At 40.9% G+C, this 15,927-nt stretch overlaps 1 protein-coding gene across 1 annotated transcript in view; it reads left to right on the forward strand.

Annotated features, from left to right (window-relative positions):
* Nucleotides 1-393: 393 nt before the first annotated feature.
* Nucleotides 394-15,927, forward strand: part of LOC138016904 (uncharacterized) — a 17,809-nt gene continuing 2,275 nt past the window's right edge. Inside the window, exons 1-5 of the mRNA XM_068864076.1 lie at nucleotides 394-545; nucleotides 10,152-10,464; nucleotides 11,828-11,974; nucleotides 13,571-13,693; nucleotides 15,114-15,233. Coding sequence (XP_068720177.1) covers nucleotides 10,155-10,464; nucleotides 11,828-11,974; nucleotides 13,571-13,693; nucleotides 15,114-15,233 — 700 coding nt within the window. The 5' untranslated portion in view covers nucleotides 394-545; nucleotides 10,152-10,154. The remainder of the gene's footprint in view (nucleotides 546-10,151; nucleotides 10,465-11,827; nucleotides 11,975-13,570; nucleotides 13,694-15,113; nucleotides 15,234-15,927) is intronic.

Here is a 15,927-nt window from a genome sequence, read left to right on the forward strand (position 1 = left end):
TTTTAAAGTTAGTAATGGCGTACCAATAAATTAGAAAATTCCAGTCAAAATAAACAGGTGTCTTTTTAAAATCAGAACTTAAAACCTGGGTCACTTAGTGTTTAGTTAACATACTTTTGAAATCCAAAGAAAAAAAAATTGTTTTTTTGGTCGTAGTAGCACTTTAAAAGTCCTAGTTGCCGTTATGCGTTTGGTCAAATTAGCTTGAAGCCACTTTAATTTATTTACTAGATTTAAGTCTCAATTTTGGATTTTTCTTTGAACTCCTTACACAAGCTCAAAGCAATACTCAGGTAATAAAGGCCCTTATTCATATTTGATGAAATGGGCGTTTCATCAGTTGACATTCGGCAGCTGACAAAGTTGTTTATTAATAAGATGCATGGAAAACAACTGAGGTAAAATATTCTAGGAAAGTCTTCAATAAGAACCGCTGCTACGATCCTCGACCGATACGACTGAATATTTTTCCACAAAGATCCGATCAGAGCTGGCTACAGATTGCACATGTTTCTTGAAGTCCTAATAAGTCACGTTAGCGAACAGTAAGTAATCATTGTTTCTCTATATGGGCGAATTCAAAGCGTAGCTTTTGAAAATAAATCACAGTATAGCTTAGTTGGAAGGAATTTGATTTTGACAAGACTTTTTACAGTGCAAATATACTGGAACGTAAAACTCTTATTACACCCGATATCTTTGAGCGGCTACTTCTACTAACTTGGGTGCTGCAATCTTCAAATTTCTTGGACTGCTTTACTTGTTTAATTTAACAGTGAGCGATTGATTTCACCTGCACAAGTTACTGTTAAATTCACAGCGGTAGCTATAGTGTATTATATTACACTCTTTTTTTTATAAGAATATATTTTTTAAGAATATCAAGGCTGAAATTTGCGAAATTTTAAGAATAGTTTAAGAACAAACCTGAGGCTGAAATTGTGAAAAGAATATAATTTCGCGCGTTGAAAATCTGATATATGTTTTTACGTGCACAATGTAACACGATACCTTGCCATTTCGAGTGCTTTTCTTTAAACGAGGAGCTTCAGAGGAAAATACAGTTTCTACGCGTGGTCCTTAGTTAGTTGTTTGAACTTTTAACACTTGTAATTGATACCCTACAAGAATATTCTCAGCCTAAAATCGGCAGAAAAATAGGAATATTCAGCCTGGGCCGGAAAAACAATATTCTTATAAGAAAGAAAGAGTGTATCGCCGGGACAGCAAAAGGAAAAAAACTGGGGTAGCAACTCCCCTTTCTTATAAACTGAGGAATGGTCAGTTCCAGAAGGTCTTCCTTTTAAGCGGAAAATGAACATCTGCCATGTTTGTTTTGTTGGGAAAACTGCATTTCATTTCATCCTCTATCCAGTATTTAAATTCTGTTTTTTCGACGCAATGTCCAAAACGTTTCTTTTTTTTTTTTGCCTCCTTTAAGTTAACAATCTCTTCGAAACGAAAGATTTTAGTTTTGAGTGGACTAAACATGAAATGTATTATTAATTTTCTGAGTTGGTTGTTTTGCCAGCATCCATTTTCCTGTTATTGGTTTTTACTGCTGTTGATTTTTCACCATGATTGAGCAAAAAAACAACTTTGCGTTTGAAACCCCTATTTCCCTGTTTTCTTCTCGTCTTCCAAGGAAACGACCATTTATTAGAAAACTTGGTGTATTTCAAAAAATTTTCAGTATATGTCAAAGTGTTTGCTTATAACCGTTACGTATCACAAGTCACTGAATCAGTTAATTGTTTAATTAGCAGCTGCTAAAGCGTTTCACTTAAAAGACAGTCTTTTTTGTGTCGTTTTTCTTTAAATTTCCCTCGTTGAGCACCTTTAATTTCAACACAGAGATTATACGACAATCAGGAGAATAATTTTTTAGTATAATTTCTCAAATTCTTCACTGTAAAGAACGTGAAGAACACCAAGAAATCACGAGACAGCCATGCACTTTGAAAATGTATACTTCAAACTGCATATCACTTAACGAGGGACTCGTGAACGATCATAATGCAGCAAGAAATAAAGTAATCCTTTACCAATCTCTTTAACCATCACACCAGCTAGAAATCCCCACAAGAGATGTTACTTTAAATATTTAATCCGGGTAATTATTCAGCTAAACGTGCACTCAGGCTAACTCTTTCTTTCTTTTTAACTGAGTTAATTCTTTTTGCTAAAGTTTTAAGAATTTTACTTACTTATCAGCTGAATTACAGTGAAATTGCCCAACGCATGCAGTGTTCAAATAAAATTGCAACAATTTTAGCAAAGTTGCGTTTAGGTTTCTTTAAAATCTTGTTTATGCTATTGTTTTCACCACAAGAGTGTCAAGTATCGGTTTTTCCGCTTGGGCTAAGCCGGAAGCTTTTGGGAGTAAAAAAAAAGTCTTAAGGGGACATCTTGTACCGTGTGTTCAAATTAACAAGTCAAAGTACAGCTTTATTCAAACAGGGAAGTCCATTCAGTGCTAACACTAGTATCCCGGCGTAGAAGACACGTTGCATCCATATAAAATTTACAAGAAATCTAAAGATACAACTATAGTAAAAATAAATATGCAAAAGACAACTACGATACGAGTAAGATACGAATACTTAAAAGAATAACTGAATCCATTAAAATTTGATAATATGAAAAACTATTCCGCGCGGCGGCAGTAAATGTTGTTTGAGAGGTTTTGCCCAAACGCACGGCAAACGGCAAATGTGAAACTGAATGGAGAGTGGCGTCATGTAGAAAGTAGTTTGATCATTTTGGCCCACATTTGCAAGGTAATTCCCTTGAAATTGTTCTACTATCAAACTTTTTTGGAAACTTGGCCTAATTAACATTCATGATATGAACATTAAAAATTGCAATAAAAAAACGGGGTCACCGTGTTTGTTTACGCGTCAGAAGGCTCTTAAAATGGGGTAGTTTTACTGTTTTCGCGTTAAAAATTCGAATCACCTTCATACAAAATTAAGTCTTGGTTACTTCAAAGACACAAAATTTTATTTTGAAAAAAAAGCTTCTTTTATTTACATAAGCAGTATTGCTTCTTTTACGCCGTCTTTGATTCCCTGGTTGTGGGAATAGTGCACGTTTTGGGACAGTTCCGTGGTTAGCTTGAAGTCCTCGTCTTGGGTAAAATACACCCAGTACGGAACTGTTTTGCAAAGAAATTCATGTTCTACTATCAAACTTTTTTTCTTCTTCAAATATTTTCTTTATTAGACTGTTCATAGCAAATACCTGAAAAAAAATCGGGGGTCACCGTGCTCCTTTGAGAGAAAAGGAGCATTTATTTCGTTATCGGGTTTAGTATGAGCGAAATCTCCTACGTTTTGTATGCGCACGTGCTCACGTGCGCGCGTTAATGACGCGAAAATCGTGCGCAGTAGGGATGCGCAATGCAATTATACTATATAAACCTTAACTAGAGATATCGAACTTCTTCGCAAAAGAAAGGGAAAATACGGCGGCCCGTCAGAGAGACATTTCGTGATCAATGTTCCTACTTCAAATTTTCAAACTCGAAATTTTGAGTTCACAAACTCGAACTTTTGAGTTTACAAACTGGTCAGTGTAAAATACAAACTGCAGACAAGGGGTAAAATGAAGAATAAGGTTACAATGTAACTGTTGAAAAAGCCCAAACTTTTCAGAAGTGCTAACCTTAGGCACAAAACAATATTTAGACCGTAACTGTTAGCATTTGTAAAAGGTATGGGCTTTTTCAACAATTAAATTATAACCTTACGGTCTGCATTTCACCCCTAGTCTGCAGTCTGCATTTTACACTGACTAGTTGAAAGCAAAATTTCGTGCTTGTGAACTTAAAATTTCGAGTTTGTGGACACAAAATTTCGAGTTGAAAAATTTGAAGCAGGGGCCACCGTAGGAAAACCGTAGAATTTTGGTTTTGGTTATGGCGTCATCATGCGACCGTCCGTCCGTACGTTGGTACGTTCAACTTTTCATGTAAGCCCGAAATGTCACACTGATGGAACCAGCGTTTTTTTGGCTGGAAGTTGTAAGGGTTGGAACCCTCCTGGAACCCGCGTTTTTTGGGCTGGAAGTTGCATGTTGGCTTTTAGTAGCTCATTATAGGAAGACAGTCAAGCAAAAAATTATTTTGGAGACAACTAAACCACTAGGAAAAAAGAGAAAGAGAGAGAGAGAGAGAGAGAGAGATAAAAAAGTAGTAAGCAGTCTACGAGAAGGCGATGCAAAACGTGAAAGAGATCGACTGAGAGCGCGAGAAAACAGGCGAAATATCAATGACATACAACGGGAGAGACAGCAAGAAAGACCGCGAATAACGAGAGGAATATTTAATTTAGTAACGAGTAGCGAAAGATAGAGAAAGCACGAGCACGAGTAAACAGGCTGAAAAACGGTGACGAAAAAGCTAGAAAGAGCATGGGAATTTAAAATAGTCGGTAAGCGGACCGGTTGTAAAAATATCTAAAAACAAAAACGTAAATATATAATAATAATTGAGAAGCTCCGCTTTTAGCCTCACCTAAATATCTATAATGTCTTTTTATAAAGTCCCGTAACTAACAAGATTTCGAGTGCGGATGTGCATTAGGCAGCATCTTAACTATTAAATGTGCAAGAGGGGGTAGTGTTCTGGTGGCTCTCGCTAAAGTTGTTCGTCCTTTTCTGTCTGGATCTTTTACCCTCCCAGGGTTGTCACTGTGTATATCGATAACCTCTGTCTAGTCTTCCTTTGCCTTTTGGTATAGTTAAGACAAAGAAACCGGATGAAGTTGTAGACAAAACAATGAGCTTGGCCTCCAAGAATGAGCACCAATTTTACAATACAATACAATACAATACAATGCGATGCGATGCGATGCGATGCGATGCGATGCGATGCGATGCGATGCGATGCGATGCGATGCGATGCGATGCGATGCGATGCGATGCGATGCGATGCGATGCAATGCAATGCAATGCACTACACTACACTACAATACATACTTAATCTACCGCTCCCCATTCTCTATTTTCGAATTCCCCATAATACACTTTGTTTGCCCCCCAAATTTTGCATAAACTATTGTTTTCAAATGCTCTTGGGAATGTGCAGTGTCCCCCGAGCATTTGAAAACAATGGTTTATGCAAAATTTGGGGGGCAAACAAAGTGTATTATGGGGAATTAGAAAATAGAGAATAGGGGCTTTCAGGGCCAGTGAAACACAACGAAGCGACGGAACGGAACTACAACAACTGTTAAGAATCCCAACTGGCCAGAGGCAAACAAATTGGCTACAGTATGTTGCCCAGTTTCCGACCACTTTAGTTTGTAATCGCCCTAACTTCTTATTTATGCACGGAAACTTCCTCATTTTCCTACAAGAGACAGTTCATTTACTTACCTTTAAAATATACGGAGATCGGCTGCCCACCTCAAGTACTAAAGAAATTATGCCATTTTTTGCAAAACTAGTGAGTTGCCTAGTTTCCGGCCAGCGAGTCCAGTTTCCGGCCATCAATAGAGAGCAGAAATTTCATTCAATCCGCTCGACTAAACGGACTTCCAAGGCTATCTCGATGTGGCTTAGCGACTGTACTTTATGAGATTAGAACAAAATAGTTACTTAGGGGTGTATGTTAGGGCATAGATAGCTGCTAACTATGGGTAGGGTATAACCTTGACAAAGCCCGCGCGATATTCTCTGGGAAGAGGCACGGGCAATTAACACAGCACCTCTGAGTTAATATGTACCTCATTACGCCATGCTTGCTTAAGCTATGTACATTTCATTAATTTCTCGAGTAGTAAGTTATAAAATTTCATTAATTCAAATAAGTTTTAAACAATCTATCTGTGAGTGCGGATCAGTGGCCGGAAACTGGCGTAGTATGCGAAAATCTTAGCTAGGATTTAGACTTCTGACGTTCGCAATCAGCTAAGTTCTAACTTATGATGACAGGTCCCTTAACTACTTCCATCTTCAATGTAACGTCTTTCAAAAATTATCAAGCTCCGTGAACTATTTCCTATTAAACGAGTTATTTATTTACGTACGGTAGCTTCGCTGTGCAGTGAAAGGGCCAAAAATTAGCCGGTAAGATTTTACTCACCTGAACAAAATCCCTTCTTGTTTGGTCGTTTCTCAACCAAAAAGCCCGCCTAAATCATCAGTTGATAGCGGAGATGTTCGTTTTTTTCCGACTGATCGCTTCGGTGGACGAAGAGTTAAAATCCCATCGAAATAACCGAGTTTACCTTTTTTTGGCCGGAAACTGGTACCGGCCGGAAACTGGGCAACACACTGTATTTACAAGTGCAGCTGGGAAGTTTGAACCAGGGACTACCAGGATCAAATTAATCGAGTAGGCAGAGCGGGACCTGAACCCGGGATTTCTGGATCTCAAGGCAAGCGCCCTAACCACTGGGCCACACTGCCTCCTCCTGTCTTTTTAAAGATATGACCAACTCAAGCAATCCATTGCCTAAGATGAACCCTTTTAAACAGCAATTCTATCTCGTCACCAGTCCTAGTCACTGCGGAGGTACATGAGAAGCATGCGCATGCTAGCTAGTCAATTGCATCAGTGCTTTCTAGTCGATCGCCACGGGTTTTAGTCACTCCACGGGTTTTTCCCTCACTGCACTCGCTTTCTTTGTGTTTACCTTCTATTCTCCAGATAACCTGAGGTAAGCTTCGCGGAAGCCCCTTTTCTCTTTCGCGTTATTATAAATTGCTAACCATTTCTCGCATTCAGATTACTGTATTATGTCAAGCACAATGGAAGAACAGTCAACGAGCGCGCCTTCTGTTGAGAGCCCACCGGGCGCGACAACTACTGACCCAACGGACACCACAAACAAACTCGAAAAGGCCGTGGACCAGCTCAACGCCCACATGGACAGAATGTCAACTTTTTTGGGGCAATTATGCCAAAGCATCCCCACCGGGGAATGTTCTCGCAACGCGCGGGAAGCTTGCTCACACGACCCAACGGGCACAAACGAGCCTGTACGCAAACGACAACGCGGCAGCGAAAGCTTCTCTTCGGATGAAGAAGCCGACGGCCCTTGCATGAAATTTAGCAAGGACTCTGACGCGATAAGCGTTACCGCCTCAGAAGATGAGGTTCAGAATTTGCTCGATGGCGTAAGTGGGGGGAGCTCCCACAAAAACGACAATAATGAAGGCGCCGAAGACCACGATGAAATTCTGAAGGAGTTGACTGCCACCTTCCGGGACGAGGATAAAAAGGGTCCTCCCATCAACAAACAGTTGGCCGAAATGGCCAACAAACGTTGGGGCAAGAAGCTTGAACAGGAAAAAATGTCGAGCCTCTTGACCAAATATGACCCCCCGGAAAACTGCGTGGATATAACAGTGACTCGTGTCAATTCAGAAATTTGGCAGTCACTAAACTCCTTTAGGAAGAAAGCCGACCTTCGGCTCGCCAATTTGCAACAGGCTTTCCAGAAGGCAACGTTTGCAACCCTAACGAATGCCGATAAATTGCTCCGCATTACTGATTTAAGCGGTCCTTCCAAAAAGGAACTGCTTACGAGCAGTATCGATATTGTGGCCTTGCTAGGGCATGCCGCAAGTGAGATATCTATTTTGCGCCGGGAACAAATGAAACCCGCCTTAAAGCCTGAGTTCCATGCCCTCTGCTCCTCGGAGACGAAGGCCTCTGCAAAGTTTCTCTTTGGGGAGGACCTCGCCAAACAAGTACGCGATGTGAAAGAAACCCATCGCATTGGAAACACGGTCGGTTCCTCTAACGGCCACAACCGTGGATATCGCCGTGACTCATGGTCCGCAAAAAAGGAAAACCACAACAAGAGAGGCTCCCACTCAAGACCGCCTTTTTTGGGGAAGGGCACGCGACCGAACAGTCGCAAGAAAGTACCCTATCAGAAGAGCGGCAACCCTGCAGGGAAGAAATAATGCGCTCCCTCGAGCAAATCAAATTATCGGTGAGTGATTTTCCCAGCTTCATTACTTTTTCTCTTCGTGGGTATCTCCAAGCTCGTTGCGACAATTTTCGGGCCGGGTGTGTTTCGCATTCCTCTGACGCCTGGAGTCGGCTGACATCCGATAAAGAGATTTTATCTACTGTTTCTGGCATGGCAATAGAATTCGATAGCCCTCCTTGTCAACACTACCTTTCCCAATCTGTCAGATCAGATTTTGATGCACAGATAATAGATTTGGAAATCGCAAAACTATTATCCAAACGTGTCATCGAGCCTACTGGGCATAGCCACGGAGAGATAATTTCCGACATCTTTCTGAGAAACAAAAAAGATGGTAGCTATCGGATGATACTAAACCTAAAGAAACTCAATCAATACACCCACAAAATGCATTTTAAGATGGACACCCTAAACACAGTCATCAAGCTCATTGAGAAAGATTGTTACATGGCCTCCATCGACCTTAAGGATGCCTATTATTCTGTGTCGATAAGACCTTCGGACAGGAAATACCTCTGCTTTATGTGGCGGGGTACACTTTTCCAGTTCACTTGTTTGCCTAATGGCTTTCTTGTGCCCCTAGGAAATTTACTAAACTTCTGAAACCTGCTCTTTCTACCCTTCACCTAAGAGGCCATGTGTCAAGCGCATATCTTGATGACATGTATTTACAGGGGAAAACATACCAAGAGTTTGTAGGCAATGTTATTGATTCGGTCCAAGTGGTTGATTCTTTGGGGTTTGTCGCACACCCTGCGAAATCCACCTTCATCCCTTCGCAACGGCTCGAATTTTTGGTTTGATACAGGAACATTCTCCGGCAACAGCGCTAGACCAGCCTCTACCTCGTACGGTGCCCTGACTGGCCTAACTCTAGCAGAAATCCTCAAAGCAGGAGGTTGGACCAATGCCCAAACCTTTGCCAAGCATTACCACAAACCAATTGAAGTGAACTTTAGAGCCAGCATTCTAAGCCATTTCCAGAACATTTCCGAATAGGAAGAATTTTCTCTTATTATTATATTCAGTGTATTATTGCTCGCTACCATCGCGCTGTCACGCAACATTGGGTTGCGGTTTTCGGTGGCAGATCATTTGATAGTTACGTTGTACTTACTATGATCTTAAACTATTATATATGTTGGGTTTATCTCCCTCTGTGTTCCTTATTGCTGCGGTTACCTCGCGTGACCAGCTCTTTCAAGTCTCATGTAGCTCCGCAGTGACTAGGACTGGTGACGAGATAGAATTCTAAAATTAAACGAGACTTACCTTAAGTCGATGTTTGATTGGAATTCTATCTCGTCGCCAGTCAGGAACGGAGGAGTTACATGCCCTCCCTTTGTAGGGTATGTCCCACCCAAACTCCTTCGTTCCTCGCCCTCTGCTCACGCTCGGGGTTTTTTCAAGATTGACTAGCTAGCATGCGCATGCTTCTCATATAACTCCTCCGTTCCTGACTGGCGACGAGATAGAATTCCAATCAAACATCGACTTAAGGTAAGTCTCGTTTAATTTTAGAATTATCCAGTATTGGTGTCTCTTTTGTTCCAGTAAACCAGTAAACTTACTCTATACGCCATTTCCTTATACACAAAGTCCGCGTGAAATTAAATATTAGAGACGATGTCTGAGCATATAAAACTAGCTTTAGTCGCGCGCTTTAGGCCTCGCAGGCAGAAACAAGCTATAAATTTTGAAAAATTCGAAAAAGGTTTAATCTTTTCAGTTGTTACTTTCCATGCTCGCCTATACACCATTGAAGCGTATATAGGACCGTTTGTGAGAATTGCCTCCTGTTAATCGAATGTTGCCTTACAAAATCACCGGTCAAACACAAGAAAATTTGTTTACATGTTAGAGTTTTCATAATGCCAAACACATGCGACAAAATTCAGTTAAAATCACTGACCGCACGTAACATATAACTGTCAATCAACTGAACATACTTGGAAGTCTACAGCACGTGAATAATTAACAGTTGGCCACTTGCGACGCCAGGTGAAATTGAATTTGTTGCCAAGTGGAGACAAACCTATTTGGTTGTCAGATAATGAAATCAATGCTATTATCCCATTACACATGGCTATGTTTGCCACTCCCCTCTCTACACGTCGAACAGCCACAACCAAGCCAGCTTATTAAGCCCACTCAGGTTACATAAAATTTGAGCTTTTCTGTACCATTTCAAACTTTTTTCAGGACATGAGACATCTGTTATATTTTGTTGTCATTGGTCAACTGCTTGCCCGATCGGCCACTCAGCATTGCCATAGTTCTGGATCTCAAATGTCAATATCTGGAAGGATGTTGCAGAGGCATATTTACAAGACGATGCCAGCAGACCTTGGACTCATGTGCCTGCCGGAATGTCGAACAGATAATCGATGTCAAAGTTTTAACTTTGTGTTGTCACGACGCATTTGTGAGTTTAGTGATCGAACGAAGGAAGCCTGTCCCAAGGACTTTGTTCCTGATCCTGACAGATATTACTTCACTCGAGAGCAAAACAGGGGTAATAAAGGATTTTTATCACTTCACTCAACAGTTTTTCAACCTTAGGAATTCGGGGCAAGTAATGTAATAAAAGGGTTGAGACTCGGACGGCAACCCGAACTAACGTGAACAGTTTGCTTGCGATGAAAGTAGTGTCTTCCAGATTTTAAAACTAATCATCTTTAATGGAGAAAGGTTACGTAGCAACATAAATGTGGTTGTGAAAGACAAATTAGAGGGGAAAACAGCTCACTTACGGTTGTCGTCTGCGTCTCAAAATTATTGCGTGCCAAAGCTCCCTAATCTTCATAATGAACTTTAAAGAGGTCAAGCATGAAATTTATCCCAAACGGCAAATATCGTGAGTGAAATTAGGGTTTTGCCAAAAATGTAAGAACACCGCTTAATATTAGCTCATGTCTGTCCTGTTGATTAGCTACAGATATGAAATAACTTCTCAAAGGAAGGGGGCGAGTTAAAATGAGAGTACTTTCACGCTTTTACGATAAGCAGGAGCCTGCCGTTTGCTGTAAACGTCACGCTTGACCTCTCCTTTATTTAAGTGTATTCAATTAGTGGCACTAATTGGGGAGACTGCACAGGAATCAGATCCAATGAAATCAAATCGTAGGTTGGTTTTCGAGGAGAGGGGACAAATTTGTGATCTTATCTCCTCCGTCCCCTCCCCATGTTCCCGTATTTATGCAAATTTTTGCGGGTTATGGAAGCTACACGAGCGGACATTTGCACGATCGTGTGAAGGGAAACGAAAATAATTCACGGTATTTAAGTGTCTACTCTTCTAACGCTGGAGCACTAATTGGGGGACCCTATAAACTGAAATCAACAAATTAACGAAAATCAAATCAAATGTTGGTATTTTATTTTTTTTTTAAGGGGAGAGGAAAACTGGAGTAAAACCTCTCGGTGCAAAGCAGAGAACCAAAACCTTAACCCACATATGACGCCGTGCGAATCCGAACCCCAACCACATTGGGCGAGTGCTCTCACCACTGCGCCATCCCTGCACCCCAATCAACCCCTAACACCAGTCAACCTCCATTTTTAACACTAGAATAACATGCACTGGAAGGTCTCAGAAGATCTACTGAATTGTTTCTCGCTCCGTAAGAAATGCCTGTCTAATGGACGTGACAACACAAACCCAGCCGAAAATGCAAGCAGATTGCATTTGCGCTAGCAAAAGTATTGTTTAATTTACTTCACAATCCCTATTGGCAATTGCATTGCCAAATACCACTTGAAATACTTTTAACATTTTCCTCAAGTTTCCTCTGAAAATGTCGCCATGAAGACTCCGAAACGTCGGTTGTATTATGTATTTTCGCTTGCTTAAATTTTCGTCTTTGTTTCGATTTCAGCCCCTCTCGGTTCCATCCCTGAGCTGGCAGCAATATCGTGCATAGAAATAAAGGCGAGTGAAGGAGAAGCAGTCAGCGGAAGATACTGGCTGTCAGGCGTTAAGCCTGATATGGTAGTATTTGCATTTTGTGACATGCAGACGGAAGGTAAAAATCGTGCTCTTAATCTTATAGCTTTGATAAAACAATGTTTTCTGTATAGGATCATGGTGCGCGTTATGAGCTGTTACTGGTATTCTGTTTTGTCGTTGTCGTTCTCTTTCGCTCTCCTTTCGTTTCTGCTCCAGACACAGGTCCTCCAGGCATCATGTAACCTTATCAGGGCTTCTAAAGATATGCCAAAAATTGAAATACAGAGAAAAAAGCAGCTCTAAGCAAATTAAAAATAAACACTCAGCTTTAAGTTTACCTCCCGCCGATGCTTAACTTGAATAACTGCGTAGCCACCAGTGTGGAACACAGATATCATGAAATGTCAAACTGGATTGAGACCAGCGAAAAATGCAGAAAGAAAACATCTTCTAAACCGTTTTCCACCTGAAAACGAAAAGCGTTGACTGTGTAAGAACTTTCGTTGATGTAGTATGGCCTTGCAGCCGCGTCGAGCCACAGAAAGCGCTCGAAAAATGAAGCCTCGCTTCACGGTTGATTAGGTGAGTTAACCTGGGTTTAGCCTGCAATCCAATCGAAAACCAGTACCCAGTCAGCGGTCAACTTCAAAAAAACAGCTGACCTCGATGAGCTCTAAGCATGAGCCCGCGGTATAGTCACGTAATACTGGTCAGCGGAGACCTTGTTTTGACAGGTGTCAATTGATCAAAAGATGGATTTCCAATATCAAAGATGAATGCTGAAAACTAGCATGATACTGGTCACATTTGCATAAATGGAGGGGTGGACGTACGGACGGACGTGCGTACGTACGTATGTACCGACGGTTGATGACGTCATGGCTATAAAACCAAGATTTCTCGCATCGATGGGTTACCATATATTCTTAACAATAGTGCACCGCGCGCGCGCGCCTTCGGCGCCTGCGGAGCTCCGCTAATATTGAAAGGGCATTGAATCATTAATGAGCTACGTCTGAAAATTTGAATCCGATATGCTAGATAATCACTGAGCAATGATGCGTTGAAAGTTCGAAATTTTACAAAGAACGCATGGGATCAAGCGCTTCTTCCACCCAGAAATTTATCAGTTGTTGGTGGCTAAAGACTGCAATATGTAAATTGCAGGATGCTTTCTGTGAGTAAACGTGTATGTTAATAAAACAAAACGACAACAAAGTTCTAATATGTTTTAGATCAGTTTATTTTTATGTTCATACATTTAAATAAATGGGAGTGGATAGGTGTTCCCAATTAGCTTACTATGTAGCTAGATACATGAAAGACCCGAAAGTAATAAGTATTGTATTGATTGATGAAAACATATATATATGAACTGCTGTTTTAATGACTGTAACGAGAATGATTGTCCTAGTTGTAAACAGAGCTTGAAAAATTCTAGACTTGACGGGACTCAAACTTAGCCGGTCATAGTCCGATTGTACTGCATTGCTCTACCATGTCAGCTAATAAACACGTACTGACTGGTTGATTTAATTTTCCAATTATACAGTCGGCATATTGTCTGTGTCTTTAGTTATTTGCCAACTTCATTCTTGCATTACGGTTACGTATTGGAAACTGCATCGATGGTTTAAACAGGATACAGGATACAGTGCGTATTGTTTTGCAGATATTGATGAATGTTCAGCTTCTCCCTTGGTCTGTGATGAGAATGCTCTATGCAGCAATACCCTTGGATCTTATCAGTGCAGTTGCAAAGCAGGGTTCACTGGTGACGGAAAATCGTGCACAGGTGAAAATAAATAAAAGGTTAAGTTACCTCAAAGCGGTTCCAGCTGATTGAATGTAAATGCTCGTCAATTGGCTTTTACATGAGTACGTATTGAGATTTTCCAACAAAATCTCGAGGATTTAAGATAAAGCAAAATCAATTATGACTTGCGCGCACACGTCTATAATTAGCGGCGTGTATCTGCTGTGCGTAGCGATTGGCTCCTAAGATTGTCTGCGTTTGTTGCGATTGCCTTTTATTGGTATTACGGTAAATATATGGAAACTGTTCTGGTCAATGCGAAAAATACAGGTTTTAAAACAAACAAAAGAACAGTAGCGCGAATAAAGGAAACAAACAAAGAAACAAACAAAGTAAATAAAACGCTGAGTGCTTTGCCATTTCCGTTAGTTTTAAGTATTTCTACATCTACTTCGCTGATATGCGCTGTCTATACCTTGTGCCACGCCCTTGTGTTAAGACCGGATGATGAAGGAGATCATGCTAACCGCTTAACAATACCTTCCTCACGACACGATTATCTGACCATTTGCAATCTCGGCCTCTTTATAATTTTTAGTCCTGACATCCGTTTAGAGTTCCGAGTTCGCCGTATGGGAATAGTTTCTCACTTTTTTCAACGAAGCACGTGCATCGATCACGACGCCATGTTTGTTTATGACGACGCATAGGTTCACGGGTGTTGTTGGTAATTTTTATAATCTCGCAACTGAATCAAATAAACCTCTTATTAATCGAGATAACTCTTAAAGAAAAGTAAAATTGAAGACAAAACGTGTGTTAAAGGTTTAAACTATATAGCTAGCGAAAAACTCTGCCGTCATTCACCGGGTTACTACTACATAGACTTGAACTTCAACCTCAAATGGTCACGTGAGTCACGTGACTTTTACACGATTGCGGTTTACGGTAAACAAAGAAAAACGTCAGTCCTAGCCTATTGCATAAGTGGCTGCGCGCGACTTGCTTCTCCTACATGAAGGAACTGGGAACTACACTTGATATTGATTTCAGTCATTTCGCTACCAGTTGTTTCGCCATCATATTGTGACCGATCAAGGAAAATTGCACATCGCGAGACTACCTGCATGAGGGCAGTTCTCTTCACGTTAACGTAAAAAAGGGAGAAAGAAATTGAGAAGGAAAGCGACGGCAGTAAGACCTGTACGGTATCCTTTTTCTCGAAAGACATCTTGTAGACGAAAAAAAAGATGTCAGCGCTTGAGATAGTTAACTGACGTTTATGTCAGGTACAACATTAAACTCGGAAATTTCGAAACGTCCTTCTCTTTTGTCCGCATCGATTCGAACCTTCGAACTCTCCCGCAAAACTGAAGGTCTTCACTTGTCTCCATCAAGCCAATCACAACAGCAAACCACACTGTCCTGACAGCTATGTATTTTTTTCTTAATTGAACAGATATCAACGAATGCAATGCTTCCCCATGTGACTCCAATGCTGTCTGCAGGAACAAGGAGGGATCTTACAAGTGTTACTGTAAGATCGGATTTACTGGCGACGGGAAAAATTGTCAATTGGGTGAGATCGCAAAATGATGTAGTAATATGCCGATTCTAGAGAGCGGTGCGGAACTAGAGTCACGAATATATGTCCCATCTCTGCATAGCCGTTCCTTCTACAAGAAGAGGTGGTAAACCGAAACTCATTTTGTTTGGACGCGACAGCTACTAAGTAAAATCCCTGATGTCATAGCTTCTTTTCTTGGCCAAATCCTAGTTCCAGTACCTTCACTTTAAGACCTGGGTATCATACTAGACTCAAACCTTACATTTAATGAACTTGTTAACTTATTGAAGTTCTCCCTTAATTACTACTCAGTGCCAGACTGAAGCAGAGTCAGACATCTATTTTCCAAATCCGCACTTTTCACCATTTTGAATTGCCTTGTTTTTAGTAAGCTTCTTTATTGTTTGTTCTAGCGTATGGTCTGGCACATCTAAGGAGAACATCGATAAATTACAGCTTGCACAAAACTTTGCTGCTCGCTTGTTAACTAATACTAGGAAGTTTGACCATATCTAACCAGTCTTGCGGGAACTGGGCTGGTCCTCCATCAAACAACAGCTGTTAGTACGTGATGTCACCAAGCTATAAAAATAGTGAATAGGCTTGTGCCCTCCTACATAAATAGCTACATCAGGATAATAACAGGAATCCATAGTTCTAACACCAGATTCAGGGAAAACCTAGAGGTTCCTTTGTGTAGGACAGC

The sequence above is a fragment of the Montipora capricornis genome, chromosome 9, assembly GCF_036669925.1.
Source record: "Montipora capricornis isolate CH-2021 chromosome 9, ASM3666992v2, whole genome shotgun sequence".
Lineage (NCBI taxonomy): Eukaryota > Metazoa > Cnidaria > Anthozoa > Scleractinia > Acroporidae > Montipora > Montipora capricornis.